This window comes from Suncus etruscus, chromosome 8, assembly GCF_024139225.1.
Source record: "Suncus etruscus isolate mSunEtr1 chromosome 8, mSunEtr1.pri.cur, whole genome shotgun sequence".
NCBI classification, from domain to species: Eukaryota; Metazoa; Chordata; class Mammalia; order Eulipotyphla; family Soricidae; genus Suncus; species Suncus etruscus.
In genome coordinates this window covers 15,229,524-15,256,761 of record NC_064855.1, presented here as the reverse complement: position 1 = coordinate 15,256,761, position 27,238 = coordinate 15,229,524, and the positions used below count along the sequence as shown (strand labels likewise).

Sequence of the window (27,238 nt, the reverse complement as noted above, 5' to 3'; positions counted from 1 at the left end):
GTGGGAGACGTGGCTCGGCGCCGCCATCTTGGCCAGAGGCGAAGCGGCAGCGGCAGCGGCTCCTCCTGTCAACGGGGGGCGGTAGGTCCGGAGCGGCCGGTGGTCCCGTCCCCGCACTCCAGCCCGTGTGGCCGCCGTCGCCGTCGCCATGGTAAGACCCTCGCCGGCCGGGGCGCCCGGCGCCCCCCTCTGATCGCGCCGGGACGGCCTGGTCTGCTCTTGGGGCCGGGCGAGCGCTGGCCCGGCCCGGCCCGGCGCGGCTGCCACTTGCTCGGGGGGCTCCGGGGGAGCCGGGGACGCCGCTGGGGGTCGTGTCCTCGCGCCCCAACCCCGCCTGGACCCGAGCCCTGGACCTCAGGGTTCACATTAACAGATTCATGACATTACATGATGCATATGATCACATTAATAGATTCATAATCTTGCATTTTGCATATTACGTGCATTGGACATTCTATTCTTTTCCACATGCATGTAAGCAAGGACTAGAGATTAATAATGTTATATTGTGTACATTGTACATTCTATTCTTTTCCATATTCAGAGGTCCTCAAACTTTTTAAACAGGGGGCGAGTTCACTGTCCCTCAGACCATTGGAGGGTCTGACTCTAGTAAAAACAAAACTTATGAACGAATTCTTATGCACACTGCATAGATCTTATTTTGCAATGAAGAAACAAAACAGGTACAAATACAGTACGTGGCCCGCGGGCCATAGTTTGAGGACCACTGAATGATGCATATTATTGTCTATTGTCTATTTTATTCTTTTTCACATGCATATAAGCATGTACTATAGATTAATGTTACATGATGCGTATGATGTCTGTTGTACATGATATTTTCCACAAGCATGTAAGCATGTACTATAGGTTCATAAGATTACATGGTGCATACTGTGTATAGCATGCATTAGATTTTCATCCACATGCATATAGGCATGCACTATACATTAAGATTACATGATGCATATTATGTGTTTTGTATATGATATTCTTTTTCACTTGCATATAAGCATGTACTATATAGATTAATAATATTATATACAGTGTACATTAAATTTTCATCCTCATGCATAGAAGCAGAGCATAACGAGAGCTCAGGGCCCCAGGCGGGGACCCCCAAGCCCCCAGGCCTCTTGGGGCCCCTCTTTCTCCTCCAGCCCCTGAGGCCTGGATGAATGGATGGAGGTCCGAGGCATCGACCCCGGGGTCTTTTGATGATTGCTCACAAACACACAAGGATGGAGATTTTGGGGTATTGAGGGGCAGGTAACCCAGGACAGGGATGAGCGCACGAGCAGGGTGTTTCCCCCAAATCTACCTGGAACCCCGCCTACCCCGGTCCTCATTTCCGATCTGATCCCATCCACGGAAAGGTGTGTCCCCAAGCCTGGTGGGCCGTTCCATGTAGTGTCAGGTCAGGTGAAGTTCTCGCAGGTGGAAGCCTGGTGAAGCCTGGGGATTGGGGGGAGAGGAGGAGGAGCAGCAGGAAGAGGAAGGGTTCAGCCAGCGACCTGCCGCTCTGTCTCTGGGGTTCCCTTTTGTGGTGAAAAATGCCAGGTATGGGACCTCTCTTCCCACCCCTGGCTTCCATCAGCGGATGGGCCCTTGACACCTTCACTTGGAGCTATTGAGTTGAGTAGAAGCAGTTCTTAGGCTTCTAATGGTTGAAAGTGGTAATTTTCTGTTTGGGTACATTTGGCTGCCTTGGAAAAGAATAAGTTTTTTTTCATATTTTCTAAAAAAATTATTTCTTGTCTATAGATTTGTCATGTCATAGCTAACGGATCTTCCTGCACGCTTGAGAGGGGATTTTTTTAAGCTTTGGTATAGTCCCATTTTTGGCCCATTGGTTGTATAGGTGAGAGAAAGGAGAGAGGGGAAGGAGGGAGGAGAGAGAGACCATTCCTAGCTGTGGAGAGAGACAGAAAGAAACCATTCCTACCTGTGGAGTATGCCACTGAAGAGCTACTTAGGGGGCTGAAGTTTCTGCTGAAAGGGAGTGGGGACAGGGAGAGAGGGAAAGAGGTTTTGGGCCCCACCCAGACAGCTCAGGGGTTATTCCAGGCTGTGAACTCAAGAAACACTGGAGCATCGCAGGGACCATATGGGATGTGAAATATCAAACCCAGGTTAGCCACGGATAAGGCAAGTTTACTACCTGCTCTGCTTAGATCTTAAAATCACTGCAAAAATATTTTTTTTCTTTTCAGTTTTTTCATATATAAGTTGGGCCAAGCAGATTTGACTAAAAATTTTGGGAGGCCCCAGACCAGGCTATGCTCAGGATTTACTCCTGGTGGCCAAGTTGGATGCCAGGAATTGAACTGGGGTGAGCTGCATGCAAGGCAAGCGCGCCCTCCCTATTGTACTTTTCCTAGTCCTCAATAAATTTATATTTGAATAAGCTTGATATTATGTCTTATGGTCGCACCAGTTTGTAAAGTCTTTGTTCCTTTATAGAATGCTGTTCATTTCTTATTTACTAAATATAGCTAATAAGTGAAATGCCTAGAGCTCCTTAGTTATGAGGAAGATACATTTGAGTTTGTCTATAGCTGGTGGAGTAGAAACTGAAATCCTGATCAGAGACATAGCTAGCTCATTGAACTCTAGTTTTGCATGCTGGAGGCCCAGGCTCCATCCCATAGCACTGTCAGGAGCAATCAGAGCACAGTTGGGCATTGCCCAAGAACATAAAAAAGAAAAGAGGGTCAAAGCCATAGTACAACACTGGAGGACAGAGATCGTTAGGGTATCACTCCAAAACAAAAAACACTACTGAAACTGAGAGTGCTTTTTAGAGCAGAAACTTATGATGAGCTTAAAACTCTTGAGTCTTTTAGATTGTGTGTATGGGTCTGAATTTCACAGTATTTTCTTGTATTTTATTTGTAGTCATGTCATGTAAACCTGTGTTTGACAGTTATAAAATCTAATGTAAAGTGATTTTGCGGGGGGGGGGGGGGGGGGGAGTGGTCATGTCCGGCAGCACTCAGGGGTTCCTCCTGGCTCTGTGCTAAGAAATTAAGTCCTGGCAGACTCTGGGGACCATATGGGATGCTAGGGATCCAACCTGGGTTGGCCACATACAAGGCAGACACCCTACGTGCTATCACTCCAGCCCCTGTAAAGTGATTATTACAGTGAATGTAAAGTGTTTATTTTGAAAATAAGGAATGCTGAAGCTTTTAGATGTTCAAAGAAGTTCTTGGCTTCTTGAAGGTGTAGGTGTGTCTTTTGGGTGTCTTTTTTTGTTGTTTGAGGGCCACATCAGTAGTGCTTTAGGGCTTACTGCTGGCTCTGCATTAGAGATCATCCCCAGGAGACTCTAGGAGATCCTCTGTGGTGCTGAGAAGAAAATCTGGATCAGCTGCTGAGATCAAGGCAAGCACCCTACCCACTGTATTTTCTCTCCAGCCCTGGGAATCCTGTATTTATTGGTTGGCTAGTTAGCATATAAGTGTGATTTGGCAGCTAAGTCATCCGTATGTACCTTGTACATACAAACTAACACACCATTTGTTGTTGTAGGAAATTTGCCATATTAACTGAAATAATAATGTAAAATGATTTTGTCCCAGAGTAATTATTATGCCGTGGGTCTGAAGCAGAGGTATTGTATATTTTCTTCTTTTTTTTTTTTTTTGGTTTTTGGGTCATACCCAGCAGTGCTCAGGAGTTACTCCTGGCTCTATGCTCAGAAACCACTTCTGGCAGGCTTGGGGGACCATATGGGATGCTGGGATTCAAACCACGGCCCTTCTGCATGCAAGGCAAACACCCTACCTCCATGCTATCTCTCCAGCTCCGTATTCTATATTTTCTTATCCTTTTTTGATTTGGGCCATACTTGACTTGTACTCTGGGATTACTCCTTGTTCTAATACCGAGGAATCATTCCTATGTGCTCGGAGAAGCATATGGGATTCCAGGGATGGGTTGGCCACATGCTAGACAAGTATCTTGCCTGCTCTCTGACTCCTTTTCTAATTGTTTTCTCACTTTTTTTTGGATGGGGGGCACTCCCAGCATTGCTTAGGGGTTCCTCCTGGCTCTGTACTCAGGAATCACTTCTGGTGGGCTCTGGGGACCCTATGGGATGTCAGGGATCAAACCCAGGTTGGCCACATGTAAGGCAAGCACCCTACCCACTTGCTATCACTGTGATCTCACCTTTCCTGACCTTAAAAAAAAAATATGAGGCTCGGAGAGATAGCACAGGGGCGTTTGCCTTGCAAGCAGCCAATCCAGGACCTAAGGTGGTTGGTTCAAATCCCGGAGTCCTATATGGTCCCCTGTGCCTGCCAGCAGCTATTTCTGAGCAGATAGCCAGGAGTAACCCCTGAGCACAGTCATGTGTGGCACAAAAAAAACAAAACAAAACAAAACAAAAAACCCAAAACTCAAATGGTACATTCTCTGTCCTGGAGATTTATCTTTTTCCCTAGCTGAGATGTAAATTTGAGTGCTCCTTCTCTCAGCCCTCTCCTTCTCACTTTTCTCTCTCTCTCTCTCTCTTTTTTTTTTTTTTTTTTTTTTTTTTAATTTTTGGACCATACATGGCAGTGCTCAGGGTTACTCCTGGCTTTGCGCTCGGAAATCACTCCTGGCAGGCTTGGAGGACCATCTGGGATGCCAGGGATCAAACCTGGGTCCATCCAGGGTGTGCTGCATGCTAGGCAAATGCCGTACTGCTGTGCTACTGCTCTGTTCTCCCTCTTATACTTCTTTATGTGTACTCTGAACTCTTTCTCCTTATATTTCTCTAAAATGATTTTACTTTACAAAATCTGAAAAATAGGGTACTGCAAGTAGGAACCTGTCAAGAGTGATTCCTGAGTACAGACAGAGCCAAGAGTAAGCCTTAAATACTTTTCGGTGTCACCCAAAACCCACCACCCAAAAACAAAATCTAAAAAATAAAATGTTGTCTAGCTCAACTGACTGGAGCGATGTATGCAGGATGTATGGAGTCTTTTCAGGAGAGTGGGGTTTAATCCTAGCACCTATACCTGGAGTGTCCTGAGCACCGCATGTGGCCCCCAGAACAAAAGCAAAAGATGTTTCATTGCTCACATGAATCTACTTCCTTTTTTTTGTTTGTTTTTGGATCACGGACAGTGATTTGAATTCCAGCATCCCATATGGTCTCTGTGCCTGCCAAGAGTGATTTCTTTTTTTTTTTTTTTTTTTTTTTTTTTTTATCTTTATTTAAACACCGTGATTACAAACATGATTATAGTTGTATGATTACAGTCATGTAAAGAGCACCCCCCCTTCACCGGTGTAACATTCCCACCACCAATTTCCCAGATCTCCCTCCTCCCCACCCCCCTACACCTGTACTCGAGACAGGCTTTCTACTTCCCTCATTCATTCACATTTTATGATAGTTTTCAGTGTAGTCATCTCTGCAACTGCACTCATCACTCTATGTGATGAGCTGCATGTCCTGAGCTGCACCTACCAGCCCTCATCTCTCCAAGAGTGATTTCTGAGCGCAGAGTCGGGAGTAACCCCTGAGTGCTGCCAGGTGTGACACCCCCCCCCAAAAAAAAAAAAAAAAGAATGTTAAGGCCAGAGCGATAGCACAGTAGTAGGGCTTTTGCCTTGCAAGCAGACAACCCAGGAGGGACCCAGTTCAATCCCCAGCATCCCATATGGTCCCCTGAGCTTGTCAGGAGGGATTTCTGAGCGCAGAGCTAGGAGTAACCCCTGAGCACTACCGGTGTGACCCAAAAACAAAAACAAAAAACAAAAAACCAGAATGTATGCTAAAGATTTGCAGAGATCATAGAGTGGGTAGGGTATTTGACTTGCATGCGACTAACCTGGGTTTGATCCCCAGCACTCCATATGGTCTCCGAGCCCCCCCACCGAAAGTGATCCCTGAGCACTGAGCCTGTGTTAAATCATGAGCCCCACCAGGTGTGACCCGAAAACACAGAATTAACTTAGGTTTGTTTTCTGCGTCTGTTTCTGGCAGGTTCTCTTGGCAGCCGCGGTATGTACGAAGGCAGGAAAGGCGATTGTCTCCCGACAGTTCGTGGAAATGACCCGGACTCGGATAGAGGGCTTATTAGCAGCTTTCCCAAAGCTCATGAACACGGGCAAGCAGCACACGTTCGTTGAAACGGAGAGTGTGCGCTACGTCTACCAGCCCATGGAGAAACTGTACATGGTGCTAATCACCACCAAAAACAGCAACATACTGGAGGACCTGGAGACGCTGCGTCTCTTCTCGAGAGTGGTAAGGTGGAGCCACAGTGGCAGCTCATCACATCTGGTTTACCTTTCATTTTCTGTTGGAAACTGTTCCCCCCAACACCACCAAGCTTATGACAATTTGTTCCGTGCCCCCTCTCTTAGCAGTTTACTCCTATAGCAGACATTTCCTGGGTGTCCTCCTAGGTCAGAGGTTCCCAAACTTACATAACCTAGCACTCCCTTTTCAAAAAAAAAAAAACAACTTGGTGCTCCTTTAGAAATCCTGCAATGCGAAGGAGTTACTCCTTGTCTTGTGCTCTGTGTTCATTTGGTGCTGAAATTGAACCCATGCAAAGCTGCAAAGCATGCAAAGCTGCACTCCAGCCTTTTGAGCCATCTCTAGTCCAGGAGTTTATCTCCTTTAAGTCAGCTAACAACCTTTAGTTTCACCTGAGGCTACTATTGCCCCACCATTGTTCTAGTGCAGGGGTCCTCAAACTTTTTAAACAGGGGACCAGTTCACTGTCCCTCAGACCATTGGAGGGTCTGACTCTAGTAAAAACAAAACTTATGAACGAATTCTTATGCACACTGCATATATCTTATTTTGCAATGAAGAAACAAAACAGATATAAATACAATATGTGGCCCGCAGGCCATAGTTTGAGGACCACTGTTCTAGTGCCTCCCAGGGGCAATATTGGCCTGTTGGAGATCTGTCCTACATTCTTTTGTTTTTGTTTTGGGGCCACATCCAGCAGTGCTCTTGAGGTTATTCCTGGCTCTGCACTCATAAATCACTCCTGGTAGATTTGGGGACCGTATGGGATGATAGAAATCAAACCCGAGTCAGTGCATGCGAGACAAACACCCTACCCACTGTGCTATTGCTCCAGCCCATCTTTTTTTTTTTTTTTTTTTTGGTTTTTGGGCCACACTCAGCGGTGCTCAGGGGTTACTCCTGGCTGTCTGCTCAGAAATAGTTCCTGGCAGGCACGGGGGACCATACAGGATACCGGGATTCGAACCAACCACCTTTGGTCCTGGATCAGTTGCTTGCAAGGCAAATACCGCTGTGCTATCTCTCCGGGTCCAGCCTATCTTATAATCTAAGTATCCTAAAAGAGAATCTTTTAGGATGGTCCAGTGAGTATGGCGCTTGCCTTGCATATTGCTGAGCTGCATTTAATCACTGGCATCCCCATATGGTCTCCAGGAGTGATCCCTGAGAGAGCCAGGAGGACCCCCCTGGTGTAGCCCAAAATCAAAAAGAAAGAATAGAAAAATTGTCCTGGTTTTTGTGTTTTTTTTGTTTTTTTTTTGGTGGTGGTGGTGGGGCACATCCAGCGGCGCTCAGGGGTTACTCCCGGCTCTGCACTCAGAAGTTGCTTCTGGCAGGCACAGGGAACCATATGGGATGCTGGTATTCAAACCACCAGAGGTCCTGAGTTGGCCACTTGCAAGGCAAAAGCCCTACCACTGTGCTATCTCTCCGCCCCCTTCTGGGTTTTTTTTTTGTTTGTTTTTGTTTTGTTTTGTTTTTGGGTCACACCCAGCACATTCAGGATTTACTCCTGGCTCTGCACTTAGAAATCACTTCTATGGGCGGGAGAGATAGCATGGAGGTAAAGTGTTTGCCTTGCATGCAGAAGGTCAGTGGTTCCAATCCTGGCAACCCACATGGTCCCCTGAGCCTGCCAGGAGCGATTTCTGAGCATAGAGCCAGGAGTAACCCCTGAGTGCTGCTGGGTATGACCCAAAAAACAAAAAAAAAAGTAAAGAAATCACTTCTAGCAGGTGCGGGGGACCATATGGGATGCCGGAATTCTAGCCACCATCTGTCCTAGATTGGCTGTGTACAAGGCAAATGCCCTAATACTCTGCTATATCTCTGGCCCCTGTTCTTCTATTTTTAGTACTTGTGTTTGGTTTTTGGTTTTGGTTTTTGGGCCACACCTGGCAATTTTCAGGAGTTATTTCTGGCTTTGCAGTCAGGAATTACTCTTGGCGGTGCTTGGGGGACCATGTGGGATACCAGAGATTTAACTCAAGTAGGTCCAATGTTATTCAATACAGACACTCCAGCCACCATTTTATGAATTTTTTTATTTTGGTTTTTGGGCCACACCCAGTGACACTCAGGGGTTACTCCTGGCTATGTGCTCAGAAATTGCTCCTGGCTTGGGTGACCATATGGGACGCTGGGGGATCGAACCTCAGTCCGTCCTAGGTTAGTGTGTGCAAGGCAAATGCCCTATTGCCTGCGCCACTGCTCTGGCCCCCATTTTAGTTTTTTATGTGTTGAGTACTTTTATGCTTTGAAACTCTCCTGCAGCAAAGCATGTGCTTTACCCCTGAGCCACTTCCCCCAGGGCCACTTTATCTTAGTTCATTCCTCTGTCTTTACATGTTTGCCTATATTTTCATATTCTTTTAGGTAAGACTTATCACATGATATGAAAAATCTTGCTTAAAGTATAATACAAGCAAAGAAAGGGATTTGAGTTTCTTGAAATATGTGTATGAGCTATAAGATGTAATTACTGATACGTTCTAATGTTTTTGTTGCTATCCATGATCAGATTCCTGAATATTGCCGAGCCTTAGAGGAGAATGAAATATCCGAGCACTGTTTTGATTTGATTTTTGCTTTTGATGAAATTGTCGCCCTGGGATACCGGGAGAATGTCAACTTGGCACAGATCAGAACCTTCACAGAAATGGATTCTCATGAAGAGAAGGTGTTTAGAGCAGTCAGAGAGGTAATAAGCTTTCTCTTAGACACTTTGCTGTCTTTTAGACTTCACTGTGATTTTGTGAAGCTTTCTTTTGGCCAGTGAACACTGTTTTCAAAGCTGTCTATGCACTTCTCTTTTGGTAGACTCAAGAACGAGAAGCCAAGGCAGAAATGCGGCGTAAAGCCAAGGAATTACAACAGGCCCGAAGAGATGCAGAGAGACAGGGCAAGAAGGCACCAGGTTTCGGAGGATTTGGAAGCTCTGCGGTATCTGGAGGCAGCACAGCTGCCATGATCACAGAGACCATCATAGAAACTGATAAGCCAAAAGTGGCACCTGCCCCAGCCAGGTATAATCTGGTCTCTAAGCATACTGTAATTTATTAGTGTCTTGATGTAAGATGTCAAATAGGGGCTGGATCGAAAGCATAGCCTTAGGGTGTTTGCCTTTCATGCGGCCAACCTGAAATGGGCCCCTGTTTGATTCCCGGCATCCCATATGGTCCTCAGAGCCTGCCAGGGAGACTTCTGAGCGCAGAGCCACGAGTGACCCCTAAGCACCACCGAGTGGGACCCAAAAACAGGTGTCAAATTAAATTTGACTGCATAGAGAAGGAGAAATCTTACTGGTATGTTCTTTTTGTGTAGAAGAGTTTTTTTTTTTGTTTTGTTTTTATTTTTGGGTCACACCCAGCAGTGCTCAGAGGACACTCCTGGCTCTATGTTCAGAAATTGCCCCTGGCAGGCACGGGGACCACCGTCCTGCATGCAAGGCAAATACCTTACTTCCATGCTATCTCTCTGGACCCAGTGTAGAAGAGTTTTTTAAACTGCACCATGATCTCAGTTGTTTTGTTTTGTTTGAGAGTGGCCTTTGTGGAACAAAGATTTTTTTTTTGTTTTGTGTTTGTTTGTTTATGGTTTTTGGGACACACCCGGCAGTGCTTGGTTTATTCCTGGCTCTGCTCAGAAATTATTTCTGGAAGGCTTGGGGAACTATGTGGAATGCTGGGAATCAAACCTAGTTTTGTCTCAGGTTGGCTGTGTGCAAGGCAAATATCCTACCATTGTTCTATCGCACCGGCCCTTGTGTTGTATTTAAATTGAAAAGCGGTCAGAAGGAATATGTGTGGAGCGATAATGTAGCTGGTATGGTACTTGCGTTGCATACAACCATCCGGATTCAGTCCGTGGCATCCCATTTGTTCTCCTGAGCATTGCTGTTTATGCCCCCCCCCCCAAAATAGAAAACAGGAACTATTGGGTGGTGGGTGTTTCTGAGGCTCAGCAGAGACAGTTCTGAGACTCATGGCAGGGGTCCTCAAACTTTTTAAACAGGGGGCCAGTTCACTGTCCCTCAGACCATTGGAGGGTCTGACTATAGTAAAAACAAAACTTATGAACGAATTCTTATGCACACTGCATATATCTTATTTTGCAATGAAGAAACAAAACAGATACAAATACAATATGTGGCCCGTGGGCCATAGTTTGAGGACCACTGCAGAGTGTAAATGCCTGCTTTGTGTCCCCAAATTCCACCATTCAGCATGTTTCTGACCCCACAGCCATCTCTCCGGGTCTGCTGCTTTTGGTCACCGAATGTTCAGATGCAGTGAGACTTAAGCTTTGGGAAGAAGCCCTGTTTCGTGATGATATGGATCTTTAAGCAATCAGGCCATGGGAACTTGACCTGGGACAGTCACGAGCTCCTGTTGTGCAGTGAGGTGCAGATGGACATGATGACATAGCCTGTTGTGGACTTTGGCCACCATGTTCCTGGGCCTTTCCATAGACTTTCTGCATGTCCATTTGGAACCTAAGATTGGTCACAGCATGAGGAAAGACTGCTGCAGAGCCCTGTTGCCCAGATCTCTTAGGGCAGCCCGACAAGCCACAGACTAGGCACTGCCAGGGTTGTTCTTTTGTAGCCCAAAACAGTTGTTTTGGGTTTGGGCTGCATGTAGCAGTGTGGGGCACTCCTCCAGGTCAGTGCTTATAGCTTGCTACTATGGTACTCAGATGCAAGTGATGTCAGGGATCAAACTGGGGCCTCTCTTTTGGTTTGGTGGGGTTTTGTTGTTTTTTTCTGAGGGAGATATGGGGGGCACACCTATCAGTGTTCAGGGGTTACTCCTGATTCTGGCTCTGCATTCAGCAATCACTCCTGGTGGGCTTGGAGGACCAAATGGGATGCTGGAGATGGAACCTTGGTCAGCTGAGTTAGGGCAAATCCCCTCCCTGCTGTTCTGTTCTTTGAGCCCCTCAAATGAGGCCTCTGGCCCTATCTCCCCAGACACAGATTTTTATTCTTTTTTGGGGGATGAGAGAAATAAACGACACCTAATGTTCAGGGCTTATTCCTGGCCCTGCACTCAGGGATCACTCCTGGCAGTGCTCTGGGTTATATAGAGAACAGGGATTGAACCTGGGTTGGCCCTAGAATACAAGTTTTCAGTATTATAGATTTCAGGGGAAACCTGAAGTATCTGGAGTTATATGCAGAGTTGTGCACAAAGATGTACAAAGGTGCAAAGTTTTCATCAGATTATGCATGATTATAAAACTCTTACCTTTGGCCTTTGGGTATTTGATGCCTGCGTGTAGTGACTCAACTGCCATTTGGGGCAGGAATAGTCCAGTTGTCTCCTAGATACCAGGAAGCTTGTCTTATTTCCTTGTGTTCTTTATATTACATTCCTCTTAAAAGAGTGACTTTAGAGGCCAGAGAGATAGTACAGTGGGTAAGGTGCTTGTTGCACATGGCCAGGCCTCCATATGATCCTCTAAACCTGTGGGTGTAAACCCTGAGCATAGCCGAGTATACCCCCTTCCAAAAAAAAAAATCATTTTTTGGCTCAAGAAAAGTAAGGGTGGGGCTGGAGAGATAGCATGGAGATTTGCCTTGCATGCAGAAGGATGGTAGTTTGAATCCGGCATCCCATATGGTCTCCCGAGCCTGCCAGGAGCGATTTCTGAGCACAGAGCCAGGAGGAACCCCTGAGTGCTGCCAGGTATGACCCAAAAACCAAAAAAAAGAGAAGTAAGGGTGTTTGCCTCGATTGTAGTCAACCTCAATTTTATTCATACCATTGCAAATTGTCCTCCCCAAATACTGCCAGGATTGTTTTTTGTTTTGTTTTGTTTTTTTGTTTTTTTGGTTTTTTTTTTTGGTTTTTGAGCCACACCTGGCGATGCTCAGAGATTACTCCTGGCTGTCTGCTCAGAAATAGCTCCTGGCAGGCACAGGGGACCATATGGGACACCGGGATTTGAACCAACCACCTTTGGTCCTGGATCGGCTGCTTGCAAGGCAAACGCCACTGTGCTATATCTCCAGGCCCATACTGCCAGGATTGTACTCTTGAACACAGAACCAAGGTTAAGGCCTGATATTCACCAGTTGTGTGAGAAAGAGAAAGGGAAGGGAGAGTGAAAAGGGGAGAGTGGAAAGAGAGACTTCAGGGGGAAATGACAGTCATAAGGAGTCAGTAATTTTTATTTTAACTATGTGCTACTTTTTTTTATGTTCGACATAGACCTTCCGGCCCCAGCAAGGCTTTGAAACTTGGAGCCAAAGGAAAGGAAGTAGATAACTTCGTGGACAAGTTAAAATCTGAAGGCGAAACCATCGTGTCCTCCAGTATGGGCAAGCGCCCCTCCGAAGCAGCCAAAGTGCATGCTTCACCCATTAATATGGAGAGGTAACGTTTCCTTGGTCTCTACTGACAGTTCTTTCCCAGTCCTCATTCCTCTTGATAAAAAAAGCAAAAGTCTGGGCCGGAGAGATAGCACCAACTGTAGGGTGTTTGCCTTGCATGCAGCCGACCCAGGGGCCCCAGTTCAAATCCCGACATCCCATATGGTCCCCTGAGCCTGCCAGGAGCAATTTCTGAGCGCAAGCCAGGAGTAATGCCTGAGTGCCACCCAAAAACCAAAAAAAAAAAAAAATTCTTTAGGTATTAATATTGAGTTTTTCAATTTTTCTTATTGGCTATGTGAGGCTAATATAGAATTTTTATATGTTTTGATATTAGAATTAATAATTAGAGTATCTTTATGCAGAATATTTGATATGCCAATTAGGATCAGAGACTACTTCAGATGGCACTCAGCTATAACTCCTGCCCGAAGTGGCAACTCTTTGGTGTTGATTTATTTGGTTTTGCAGCCACACCTGGCAATTCTCAGAGCATTCTCCTGGGCTCTGCTCTCATACATCACTCCTGGCTGACTCGGGGCATTATATGGGTTGCCAAGGAATAAACCTGGATTTGCTACATATAAGGCTAACACCATACTTGCTGTGCTATGGTTCTGGCCTCCGGGTGGTAATATTTTTAAGTGTAAGTTTTGGGTTTGGATTTGGGTCACAGCCAATAGTGCAGAGAATTCAATTCTTTGCACTGTATATGACCCCTGTGCCTGCTGGAAGTGATCCTTTGGCACCTAGTCAGGAGTAAACCCTGAGCACATATCGGCTCACAGCTGTGAGTTGTTTGTTACTCACAGCTTCTCGGTCAGTATCACTCCTGGTGGGGCTTGGGGGACCATATGGAGTACTGGGGATTGAACCTAGTTTGGCAGTGTGCAAGGCAAGTACACTACCCACTAGACTATCACTCCAGCTCCTTAAATTTTTGAATATTTGATGCTTTCCTTTAAAAAGCATTTTAGCTTTTTTTTCCTTTCCTCAGTAGTACAGCTAAGGTGCTTGCCTGCAAGTGGCCATCCAGCCAGGGTTCCAGGTACCACAAATGGTCCCCTGAGCACTGCCAGGAGTGATCCCCGAGCATCACAGAATACAGCCCCAAACCAAAACAACAACAAAAAAACCCAACTCTTTAAATTGTTCTTTTTTTTCCCCTCAATTGCCTAGCATTTATTTTTGTGACTATATCTTTATGTACTTCATGAGCATTCTCTATCTAGTGTACTTTTGTTTGGGCTCTTATTACAGTGAGTAAATCAACTTGATATTATTGGTTTATATGGGTGAGAATTTTCTCTAGGACAAAATTACTGATCGAAAGATAAAAGGCTTTAAAGTTGGATAGAGTAGCAGCATCTTAAAATAAATCGTTATGAGGTGATCATTATAGAGGTAAGGTGAGCCGTTAGAAGTGATCTTGAGCACCACCAGATGTATTCCCCAAGCCCCAAAATAAAATAAGTTGTTGATGGTGGATGCCTTTTTAACCCTGAGGGAGGGAATTTCTGGTTTCTACCTCTGAATTATATATAGTGTGCACATGAAGATAGAAGAAAAGATCACGTTGACCTGCGGACGAGATGGAGGGTTACAGAATATGGAGTTGCACGGGATGATTATGCTTCGGATCTCGGATGATAAATTTAGCCGAATTCGCCTTCATGTGGAAAACGACGACAAGAAAGGGGTGCAGCTACAGGTGTGTAGAGGTTTGGGACAATGCAAGGCATTAATTTGTCTGCCTAACAGTCTCTGAGGTAGAATTTTGATTACCTTTTACAGACTTCCCCTGGTCCCAGAAAAATTTGGTTGTGTAACTAACTACTGCAGTTCCTTTTGTTTTGTTTTTGGGTTACACCCGGCAGTACTCAGGGGTTCCTCCTGGCTCTGTGCTCAGAAATTGCTCCTGGCAGCCTCGGGGGGCCATATGGAATGCCAGGAATTGAACCAGGATCCACTATGGGTTGGCCACTTGCAAGGCAAACGCCCTAGTGCTGTGCTATAGCTCCAGCCCCACTACTGTCTTTTTTTTTTGTTTGTTTGTTTGTTTGTTTTTTTTGGCCACACCCAGTGGTGCTCAGGGGTTACTCCTGGCTATGCACTCAGAAGTCGCTTTTGGCTTGGGAGATCATATGGGATGCCGGGGGATCAAATCATGGCCCGTCTAGGCTAGGGCCTAGGCTAGGGCGGGCAAAGCAGAGGCCATACCACTTGTGCCACCACTTCGGTCCCACACTTCTGCCTTTATAAATGCAGAGGAAGGGGAGTGGTCTGTTTCTTGCATACAGTGACCCAATACAAAATAAATCTCTTTTTAAGCTGACTGAGAGGAGTTGATGTCAATGTAGCAGAACTGCCTTTTGTTTGTTTGTTTTGTTTGTTTATTGTTTTTGAGCCACACCCAGCAGTGCTAGGGGTTATTCCTGATCTTCACTGAGAGATTTCGGTACCCCTGGCAGGTTCAGAGGACCAGATGGGATGCTGGGGATCAAACCTGGATCCGCTCATGCAAAGTAAACACCCTCCCCGCTGTGTCCCAGAACCACCTTTTACTATTGTGATTTAGTAAAAGGTCACTTTGCAAGCTAAGAAATAACATAATACCAATTAAGCAGAGATGCTTATTTGTTGCTATTATATAAAAAATGAAATAATACAGGATATTAAATGAAGCACAGTTTTCAAGATTAGTCTTTCAATTTTATTAGGGACACGTTTGACTTATTTTAGTCATGAAGTTGATGCATCCTGCCACTGTGTCATCTTCTGGTGTTTGTTTTGTTCCCTAGAGGGAAATATCTAATGATACATTTGTTTTTAGTTTGCTTTTTGGGCTGTACCCAGAGGTACACAGAGCTTACTCCTGGCTCGTGGCTCTACTCAGGGATCACTTGTGGCATGACTCAGGGGACCTTCTGCAGTGTTGTGTATTGTCTCTGCAATCACCTTAATTTTTTTATTGCTTTCCCTTTTTTAAACTGTAAACTTATATTGCTTTTATAATGGTGTTGCTGTTTTTGATTTGGTGTACAGTTACCTCACACCATTGCCATCAAATTGCCCAAGACACCTCGCCCCATGCCACTTGGTCACATCTCATTCTAAAAATATTGAGTGAGTGGATTCTCTCTGATTTTGGCCACACCTGGAAATACTCAGGAGCTACCCTGGGTTCTTTGCTCAGTACTGACCTCTGATAGTGCTGGAGGTTGAACCAGAGTTGGTCATAGGAAAGATAAGTGTCTTAACCCCTATATTGTCTATTCAGCCCAAGAACTGGAATTTTGTTCTAATGGTTGTAGGGGTTATATGCTCCAGGTTATAGGATACTAGGCTTTGTGTATAGATGCTGGGCATATCCTATAGCCCAGCGCCCCCAATTAGAATATTTTTACATTTTTCTATTTTTGGGGGGTGTCAATTTTGGGGTCACACCCAGAGTTTATTCCTGGCTCTCCAGTCATGGACTCCTAGAGGGCTTGAGGGCTCATACGGGGTGCTAGGGCTTGTATCTGCTTCCAACTTCATTGTCACTCTGGCCCATTTTCCCTATTCTAGATGTTCAGATACCGCTGGAGGGGGGGATTCCTCTCCTGTGTTACATATTTGATCCTGAGAAGTTTTCTTTTCCCTTCTCATTTTTTTAGACCCATCCAAATGTGGACAAAAAAACTTTTCACTGCAGAATCTCTTATTGGCTTGAAGAATCCAGAGAAGTCATTTCCAGTTAACAGTGATGTGGGGGTGCTAAAATGGAGATTACAGACCACAGAGGAATCTTTTATTCCACTGACAAGTAAGTGCCTCTGGGCCTTCCATGAAGCTGGTGTGCATTGAGATGCATATAACCCTGCTAGTGCCCACGTATTTTCATTGCCAGAGCAAAAGAAAACAAGGTGTGGGGCCAGAGAAATAGCATGGAGGTAAGGCGTTTGCCTTGCCTACAGAAGGTGGGTGGTTCGAATCCTGGCACCCCATATGGTCCTCTGACTCTGTATGGAGCAATTCCTGAGCGTAGAACCAGGAGTAATTCCTGAGCACTGTCGGATGTGACCCAAAACCCCCCCCCCAAAAAAAAGAAAAGAAAAAGAAAACAAGGTGGCTTTGGAGCCAGCCTGGCTGATGCTCAGGGTATACTCCTTGACTCTGCACTCCCAAGTTTCATTTTGTAAGGTTCAGGAAACCATACAAGTTGTTGGGGATCAAGCCCTGGCCAAGCCCTGGTCATGTGCAAGGCAAAAGCCCTACCTGCTGTATTAGCTCTCCTCCAGTCCCTCCATAGCAAAATTGGCAAAATGACCTTTCACCTTGTGCTCAGTGCTGCATTTTGTGTGTTTTAGTCATTAGCTCTATTATCTTGTGGCATCAAGTATCGAACCCAAGATTTCACACATGCAAGGCTCTGCCACTGAGCTAACATTGACATCTTCAGGTCTATCAGGTTAAATTTTTTGTTTGGTTTCTTGGGGGGCTATAACTAAGCTGTGCTCAAGAGTTCCTGGGACACTGGAAAAGGTACAGGGAATATTGCTCTTGCCTTGCACACAGCTGACCTGGGTTCAGTCCCCGGTATCCCTTGCAGGCCCCAATTATGCCACCAGTAGTAATTCCTAATCACAGAGCTAGGAGTTACTTCCGACACCGCTGGGTGTGACGCCAGTATTCTGGGGGCCTTGTGATACTAAGGATTGAGCCTGGGCCTTCCATGTGCAAAGCATGCACTCAGTTCTGTTGATCCATTTCTCTGACCCAGCTTTCATTTTTACTTTTTGGGGAAGAGAGGAGGGCAGGGTTGGAACCATACCCAACCCTAAGCAGTGCTCAGGGTTTGCTCCTGAATCTGTGCCCAGGGATCACTCCTGGTCAATTTAGGGAATCATATGTAGTGCTGGGGATTGAACCTGGGTAAGCTGCAAGCTAGGCAAGTACCTTAACCACCGTATTCTTCTCTGTCTCCTCCCTCCCTTCTTATTTTCCTCCTCCTTTTGGGAGATTAGCTTTCTTAATAGCTTTAGTTTTGTTTTTGGTTTGGTTTGGGGGCTGCACAGGACAGTGGTCAGGGGTTATTCCTGGCTCTGCACTCAGGAATCATTTCTGTCATTCTTTGGTGACCATATGAGATACCAGGGATCAAATTCAGGTCAGCCACGTCTGAGTCAGGGATCACATACTTATACTATTGGCGACCCCATCAGCAGCACTGCCAGGATTGTACCTAGAGTAGTTTATTGTTGGAATGTCCTAGGTCTATAGCTTTTGACTGTTTTCTTGCACCCTGATGCTCTTGTTCTGATACATGTGCTTCGCTTTTCTCCTCAGTTAATTGCTGGCCCTCAGAGAGTGGAAATGGCTGTGATGTCAACATTGAGTATGAACTACAAGAAGACAATTTAGAGTTGAATGATGTGGTTATCACTATACCACTCCCGTAAGTGGTGTTCCCAGTATCATCATTCTTTTCCTCTATTGGGCCTCTTGAACTTACTTTTGGGAACTCATTTTGGAGATAGCATTTAGTTAGCTACTCTAAATATAGTTCTAAGAAAGTTGCTTCTTTTTTTTGTTAAATCCTTTATTTGGGGGGGGGTCACACATGGCAGCATTCAGGGGTTACTTTTAGCTCTGTGCTCAGAAATCACTCTTATCAGGCTCAGAACCATATGGGATGACGGGAATCGAACCACCCTTAGTCTTAGGTTGATCATGTGTAAGGCAAATCCCTACCCTGTGCATCTTTCCAGCTACCCCTCCCTCTTTTGTGTGTGTGGGGGTTGTTTTTTTTTTAGGGGGGGGCCACACCTGGCGGTTCTCTAGGGTTACTCCTGGCTCTAGATTAAGAAATCACTGCTGGGCCCGGAGAGATAGCATGGAGGTAAGGTGTTTGCCTTTCATGCAGGAGGTCATCAGTTCGAATCCCGGTGTCCCATATGGTCCCCCGTGCCTGCCAATTTCTGAGCATGGAGCCAGGAATAACCCCTGAGCGCTGCCGGGTGTGACCCAAAAACCACAAAAAAAAAAAAAAAAAAAAAAAAAGAAATCACTGCTGAAAAAAAAAAAGGGGGGGGCCGGGCGGTGGCGCTCGAGGTAAGGTGCCTGCCTTACCTGCGCTAGCCTAGGAGACGGACCGCGGTTCGATCCCCCGGCGTCCCATATGGTCCCCCAAGCCAGGAGCGACTTCTGAGCGCATAGCCAGGAGTAACCCCTGAGCGTCACCGGGTGTGGCCCAAAAACCAAAAAAAAAAAAAGAAATCACTGCTGGCAGGCTTGGGGACCATATATATGGGATGTTGGGGATTGAACCAAGTCCATCCCAGGTCATCCACAGACAAGGCAAATGCCCTACCACTGTTCTATTGCTAAGGCTAGGGAATTGCTTCTTTAAAAGACTAGTTGTAGGGGCCTGAGCAGTGGCATAGTGGTAGGCAGACAACCTGGGATGGACCTGGGTTCAATCCCTGGCATCCCATATGTATGGTACCCCCAAGCTTGCCAGGAGTGATTTCTGAGTGCAGAGCCAGGAGTAACTCCTGAACATCGCTGAGTGTGCGCCCCCCCTCCCGAAAATAAAAGACTAGTTGTAGGGTTGGAGCTGTAGTACAGCGAGTAGCGTGCTTGATTCACACACAGCCAACCCAAGTTCGATCCCCACTATCCCATCAGTGCACCCGTGAGCACTGCCAGGAGTGAGTGCAGAACCAGTAGTAATTCCTGCTGGGTCTGGCCCTCCCCAAAATAGAAAAAAGAAAACTAGTTCTGATAGAAGTCAAACTGTGTATCACTCTATGTGGCCATTATGTGACATCCTGTAAGTGTTGCTTTTGGAATAGAAGTCAACAGGTAAAACCTGGTACATTTGAGGATAATAGAATATTCTGTGATTTTATTCTGTGGTGCTTACAAGGATTGCATACATTTGTCAAAATGCTCTGAGCTTTAAAATCTTTGGCTTTAAAATCAAACCGAGTTTAACCAATTCTAGTGCCAAGAGCTGTTTGGGAATGTTTCTTATTTCCAGTTTTGTTTTGTTTTGTTTTGGTGGAGAACACAACTGGCTGTGTTCAGGGACATATGGGGTGCGAACCAACCTCTTTCTTCCACGTGCAAGGCAAGCACCCTGCCTGCTGTACTTGTAGCTCTGGCCTTTTTCTTAGTTACTGTAATAATGAAGATTTCCAGAAGGAGGAGCCACTTGACAAACTTTATTTGCAAGGTTTATTTTTGTTTAGTCTTGTTTTTGTTTTGAGGGGTAGGACAATACCCCGCTGTGCTGGGGCTTACTCCTGACTGTGGTTAGAAATCACTCCTGGTGGTACTTAGGGAACCTTATATGAGGTTCTGGGGCTTGAGCCTAGGTTGGTCGCATGTAAGACAAACACCTTACTGACTATATTGTCACTTCAACAAGTGGTTTTTGTGTGTTTGTTTTGGATTTGGGTTTTGGGCCACACCTTACAGCACTTAGGGGGTTACTCCTGGCTCTAAGCTCAGATATTCCTCCTGGCAGGCTCAGGGGACTGTATGGGTTGCCAGGGATCAAACCCTGGTCAGTCACATACAAGCCCTTCAGCTTGTACAAGCTCCGGCCCCCGTTAGCAAGTCTTATTCTGTCAGATAGGAATTTTGTTTTGTTTTGGGGACATATCTGACAATGTTTAGGTGTTACTCCTGGTGGTGCTCAGGGACCATATGGGATGCTAGGGGTTTGGGTTCAGAGTGTACAACAAGGAAAGCGCCTTACTGACTACACTATTTCTTCAGCTTCTGTTCTCTTTGCAAAAGATAAGTATTTATTCATTTTGGGGGTTATTTTTGTTTTTGGATAATAGTAAGAGGTACTCAAGGCTTACTCTTGGCTCTACACTCAGGAATCCTTGTGGTGGTCAGGGGACCATAAGGGATGCCAGGGATCAAACCCCTATCTACAACATGGAAGGCAAGCACTTTACCCACTGTACTATCACTCTACTACCCCACCCCTGTGTGGGTTTTTTTTGTTTTGTTTTTTGTTTTTTTTTTTTTGCTTTTTGGGTCACACCCAGCAGCTCTCATGGGTTCTGACTCTACACTCAGAAATCACTCCTGGCAGGCTCAAGGGACCATATGGGATGACGGGATTTGAACTATAGTCTTTCTGCATGCAAGGCAAACACCCTACCTTCATGCTATCTCTGGCCCCTGTATTCTTTCTTTCTTTCTTTCTTTCTTTCTTTCTTTCTTTCTTTCTTTCTTTCTTTCTTTCTTTCTTTCTTTCTTTCTTTCTTTCTTTCTTTCTTTCTTTCTTTCTTTCTTTCCTTTCTTTCTTTCTTTTTCTTTCTTTCTTTCTTTCTTGTATTTTATTTTACTTTTTGGGCCACATCTGGCGGCGTTTGGAGATTGCTCTTGGCTCTGTGCTCAGAAATTGCTCCTGGCAGGCGCGCACGCGCACACATACACACACACACACACACACACACACACACACATCCGTGTGTATTCTTTTTTTTGGGGGGGGGAGTCACACCCCACTAAGCTCAGGGGTTACTCCTGGCTCTCTGCTCAGAAGTCACTCCTGGCAGGCTCAGGGGACCATATGGGATGCCGGGATTCAAACCACCGATCTTCTTCATGCAAGGCAAATGCTTTACCTCCATGCTATCTCTCTGGCCCCACCGTGTGTATTCTTAAGAAAACTCTTATCTGAAACAAATAGGTCATTTCAGTACATTTCCTAAAGGTTTACTAAGTGGCCTGTAATCAACTGCATATATTTAGAATGTACCATTTAATGCAATTTTTGTTTGGTTTGGTTTGATTTGGTTTGATTTTTGGGCCACACCCAGCAGTGTTCACAGGTGTATACTCAGAAATTATTCCTGCCAGGCTTGGAACCATAGAGGATGCCAGAGAGTAAACCTGGGTTGTCACGGGTTGGCTAGATGTAAGGCAAATACTCTACCCACTATCGCTATCTCTCTGACCCTGATTAGTTGTTTTTTTTTTGTTTGTTTATTTTATTTATTTGTTAGGTTTGTTGTTTATTTTGAACCATGCCTGCTGTGCACAGAGGGCTTTGCACTCAGGAATCACTTCTCATGGGCTTGGGAACCATATGAGATACCAGGGATCAAACCCAGATTGGCTGTGTGCAAGGCAAATGCCTTACCTACTGTGCTACTGATAGCTTTTAACGTTATAGTTGAGTTTATAAAAATATCACACGGGGCCAGCGTGGTGGTGCTAGAGGTAAGGTGTCTGCCTTGCCAGTGCTAGCTTAGGACGGACCACGCTTTGATCCTTGTTGCATTAAATAATTAATGATGGTGCTGGATAGTGAAGGATGGAGGCCTTTATTCTTAGGCCACATGGCTCCGCAATCCCCATTCAGCTGGTGGGTCCCAGGTTTAGGTGAACGGCGGAATCAGACTCATCCAGAGACAGGCATCAGGAAACATCAACTTTATTCATGCCCTATCTACCACATGTGTGGCCTATATAATAACCTTTCAAGCATTCAGCCATTCTTAGCTAGCCCTGCATCTTAACTCCTGTCAGTCATCTTCCCTTTGACGTCCATGCTGGCAAAAGCCCAAAAGAGCGCAAAGAGACCTAATCCCCTCTGGTTCATACCTTATCTACCTTTTCCAAGACCCCTCCCAGGAATGGGCGGGGTCTTGCAGGTAAGGTCAAGTTACCTAGGGAGAATGGAGGGATGAGGCTTCAGATCCCCTGGCATCCCATATGGTCCCCAAGCCAGGAGCAACTTCTGAGCGCATAGCCAGGAAGAACCACTGAGCGTCACCGGGTATGACCCAAAAACCAAAAAAAAAAAAATATATATATATATATGTATATATGTGTGTGTGTGTGTGTGTGTGTGTGTGTGTGTGTATGTGTATATATATATATATATATATATATATATATATATATATATATATATATATATCACCACACACCCCCACCCCCAAACTTTAGTTTGCCTTGTACTCAGCTGACCTGGATTATCCGGGCACCACACTTGTTCTTCCAAGCTCTACCAGGAGTTAACCCGGAGCACTGCTGGATATTGCCCCAAAGAAAAACAATTCCAATAAGTTTTTGTTTGACTTTGTGTGTTAAGACTCATATGGTAATGCTTAGGAGCTTACTCTTTTTTTTTTTTTTTTTTTTGGTTTTTGGGCCACACCCGGTAACGCTCAGGGGTTACTCCTGGCTATGTGCTCAGAAGTTGCTCCTGGCTTGGGGGACCATATGGGACACCGGGGGATCGAACCACGGTCCGTCCAAGGCTAGCGCAGGCAAGGCAGGCACCTTACCTTTAGCGCCACCGCCCGGCAGGAGCTTACTCTTAGCTGTGTACAGGGGACACTACATGGTACTGAGGATTTTAAACCCCTCTGTTCCCCTTCCAGCCTTACGCTTTCTTGAACTGGTACTTTGATACAAGTTTAATTTTGTTTTGTTTTAAATAATTTAGGCCTTTACTTGCCACATCTGTTTTAGTTATGCCTTTTGTTTTTGTTGGGAGGCACACCCAGTGGTGCTTGGAGAGCTGTTGGAGATGAATCCTGGGATTTCTGCATGTGCTTAGTCTGTTGAGCACTCTCTCTGGTCCTGCTTTAATCATTTTTATTTCTATCAGTTTATAAAATGGGCCAGATAGCACAGTGGGTAAGGTATTTACCTGGCTTGTGGCTGACCCAGGTTCGATCCCATTTGATCCCCTGAGCTTGCCAGAAGTGAGTTTTGAGTTCAGAGCCAGGAATAAACTCCTGAGTGCCACCAGATGTGGCCCAAATAAACAAAATGCTGAAGAGGGCTTAAGAGACAGAATAGGTGGGGCTGGAGCGCTGGTGCAAGCAGTGGGGCATTTGCCTTGCACGCGCTAACCTGGGACCGACTGCGATCAATTCCCCAGCGTCCTATATGGTTCCTCAAATCAGGAGTGATTTCTGGGCGCATAGCCAGGAGTAACCCCAGAGCATAACCAGGTATGGCCAAAAAAGGGGAGAGAGAGAGAGAGAGAGAGACAAGGATAGGTGTTAAAGCCAATCCAGGTTCAATTCCCTGGTATATGGTTCCCTTAGTACATCCATAAGTAAGCCCTGAACAAAACAGAAAATGCTGGAGACTAGTTGTAGCTCAAGATAAAGTATTGCTTTGCATGTCATGTGTAAGACTCCAGGTTCAATCCCTGACCCTGCCAAAATCAGGCAAACAAAAGTAAAATTGACTTTTGGTTTTCTCAAACTGTGCTGAGCTAGGGAGATGGCTCAGAAGGCTGGGGTTCGGGCTTTCATGCTCAAGGCCCTGGTTTCATCTCCAGCAACCTATGGCTTCCAAAGCATTGCTGGAAATGACCCCTTAACATTACTGTGTATGCCCCAACACCCAAAGTATCATATAAAATGCTATATTACTAAGGGGGTGGGCCAAACCACCTTACTCTCTACAGACTGTTACTGTTTCCGGTCACTAGAACATTGCTTGAAACCATTGAATACTCAGACTTTGGTGGCTGGTGTGGGTTTTGTTTTGTCAGGATTTATTTTACTAGACTATTTTTAGGTTGCCACAATTCTTTAGGCCTCTCAATCTACCCTGTAATTGTGGTTGTGGTGGTTTCCTGTGTCTTATTTCAGATTTTGCAGTAGTCTCCAGAGGAGACCCTTACACAACATTTACCCCCATTTTGTCTGGAACTGACCTGATCGAATTAAAGATCAGAATTGAGGGCTGTAGAGATAGTAAAACAGGTAAGGTGCTGGCCTAACATAGCAAGGCTAATTCGGTTCGTTATGGCATTCCATATGGTCGGTCCCCTGAACACTGTTAGAAGTCATTCTTGAGCATAACTGGGTAGGTGGGGAAAAGAATGAAAGGAAAGGAAGATTGCAACAACACAGAAGCCGTATAAGATGTAGCGCTGGGCTATCCGTGTGACACTCAAGGGTTAACTGTGTTATCCCATCCTCAAAGTTTTCTTTGTCTCTTATTCTGCCTCTACAAGAACATGGAATGCCACTACGGAATTAGGAGTTGGTAAATTTAGAGTGTGTAGGAGTCGGTAGCACTGTCAGCCGCGTTTATGCGTGGGTGCCGCATACATCCAGCTAGCCCTGCTTGGACTACGTTGCTCTTTCTCCCTGCTTTCCCCGGGCACCGTATCGCTTTCACTTACACAATCATAAAGTTTCACTCACTGGGTTGTAAATCACATACATCCAGTGAGTGAAGCATAGTAAGTTTTGGCGCCTGCTAAAACTTTTTTTATAGCTCTTTGCTGTGGGACCACTTCTGCTGCTGCTCAGCCTGTGTCTCAAGCCACATGGCCTTGCAGCCCCAGATCAAGCTCAGGGCTTCTCACTTGTGGAATTTTTGCTCTGGCACTTCTGCGTATCCCTCACCCTAAAGTCTTTTGAACATCCTCTTCGAGGTGAGATTCATTCAAAGGACCCTCATATAGTGATGGTTTCCCTCACTTTGTCACCTATGCTGCGTTATTTTCCTCATGAAAGACTGAGGAGTCAACTCAAATGTATATCTCCTGAGTTGAACCCCTGGCACTCCCTTTTCATTACCAGTTCTGGCCCTAATGTTCCCTCATTACTGCAGGGGTGGTACCTTAAATCCCTCTGGACAGGGCAGGGCCAAAAGGGCTGGAATTGTATAGCAGGTAGGGAACTTGCTTTGCATGCAGTCGACCCCAATTTAATCCCCAGTACCCATGTAATTTTTCAAGTCTGTTAGGAGTGATCCCTGAGCACAGAGCCAGGAATAAACTCTGGACTCCCTATAAAGGGCATCAAATTAGTGATTTTAGAAATATATCTCAGTTCATAAGCTTGTCAGACCTTCCTTCTAGCTCCAGACCTAGTCTGCCAGTTGGAGCAATCCCCGGGCATATCTACCAACCCTGTATTATAACACGTCATAATATATGTGTTATGTTATATATCATAATATATAACATATAGTGTGACCTTTAGCCACTTTAGCCAAGGTAGTAGGACTTTGTTTGGTTCTTAGAGTTAGTAGGGTGAGGCTAAAGAGATAGTACAGTGGGCAGGGCATTTACCCTGTACACATCTGAGCTGAGTTTGATCCCCTGACCCTTCCAGGAGTGATCAAAGCATAGACCCTGAGCTCTCTGGTGTGGCACCAAAAAAAAAAAAAAAAAACCTACAAAAAGTTATCTTATTGAAAATGGTCGTCCTTGGGAGGGTTTTAACTATAGACAGTCCACTGACAGCTCATTTTCTTGACAGATCTGGTGTTGGTGCACCTGTCATTGGTGAGATTGATGGCGAGTATCGGCATGACAGTCGGCGAAATACCTTGGAGTGGTGCCTTCCGGTGATTGATGCCAAAAACAAGAGTGGCAGCCTGGAGTTTAGCATTGCTGGGCAGCCCAACGACTTCTTCCCTGTTCAAGTCTCCTTCATCTCCAAAAAGAATTACTGCAACATACAGGTACCCCAGACTCAGAGAGATGATAACTGGGGAAGCAGTAGGGCTATGGGTAGATACAGCACAGCTTGATGGTCCTTACACAGTAGCAGTAAGAGGTGGTAATTTCTGAAAATTCCCTTGCTGACTCATTGTATGGTCCTCATGATTTTCATCTCCTGCTTACTTCAGATTTCTCTAGAGTAGCCAAAGAAATTGGATATGATAAGGAATACATAAGAAAGTACACATGGAGGGCCGGAGTGATAGCGCAACGGTTGGGCATTTGCCTTGCATACAGCCAATCCAGGACGGACGGTGGTTCGATTCCCAGCATCCCATATGGTCCCTGAGCTTCGCCAGGTGTGACTCAAAAACAAAACAAAAAGAAAAAAGAAAGTACCATGGAGTCCAGAGAGATAGCTCTCAGGGCAGGAATTCAGACTTGCATGTAGGATGTCCAGGATCAATCCCCAACATCACTGAGCATTGGGGAGTCAAAGTGATAAATACAGCAGTTAGGGTGCTTGCTTTGCATAAAAAAACCCTGGTTTGATCCCCAGCATTCCTTATGGTCCCCTAAGCCCAAAGTGTAGATCCAGGAATAAGCCCTGAGCACCGCCAGGTGTGGGCCCCCCCATAAAAATTATAGTCATCATAGAATGTGAATTCTGGGGGCCAGAGTGGTAGCACAGTGGTAGGGTGTTTGCTTTGCACGCGACCCACCCCGGAGAGGCCTGGGTTCAATCCTCAGCATCCCATATGATCCCCTGAGCCTACTAGGAGTGATTTCTGAGTGCCAATGGGTGTGGCCCAAAAACAAAAAGAAAAAAAAGAATGTGAATTCTGTGCTTTTGTGTGGGACAGTTGCTGCTCATTTCCTGCCATCCTGAATCTGCTGTTTGGTGTCTTTCGAGAGCAGGTGGATGTTACAGGAGCATGGGAAACATTGAGGCTCACTGTCCTGTGTCACTTACTGAGTCTTGATTTGTTTCCCCAGGTAACCAAAGTGACCCAGGTAGATGGAAACAACCCTGTAAGGTTCTCCACAGAGACCACCTTCCTAGTGGATAAGTATGAAATCCTGTAATACCATGATGAGGAAACCGAAAAGGAAAAGTTTGAAATTAATAAAGAAGAAGCCAACA

General features: G+C 45.5%; 1 protein-coding gene across 1 annotated transcript; it reads left to right on the top strand.

Moving 5' to 3' along the window:
* ARCN1 (archain 1) lies at window positions 1–27,238 on the top strand. Its single transcript, XM_049778168.1, is given in 11 exon segments — window positions 1–151; window positions 5,993–6,256; window positions 8,796–8,975; window positions 9,095–9,300; window positions 12,490–12,654; window positions 14,196–14,361; window positions 16,310–16,327; window positions 16,329–16,458; window positions 17,982–18,090; window positions 25,910–26,114; window positions 27,091–27,238. Coding segments are annotated over 11 exon segments (1,536 nt in total). The 5' UTR covers window positions 1–148; the 3' UTR covers window positions 27,181–27,238.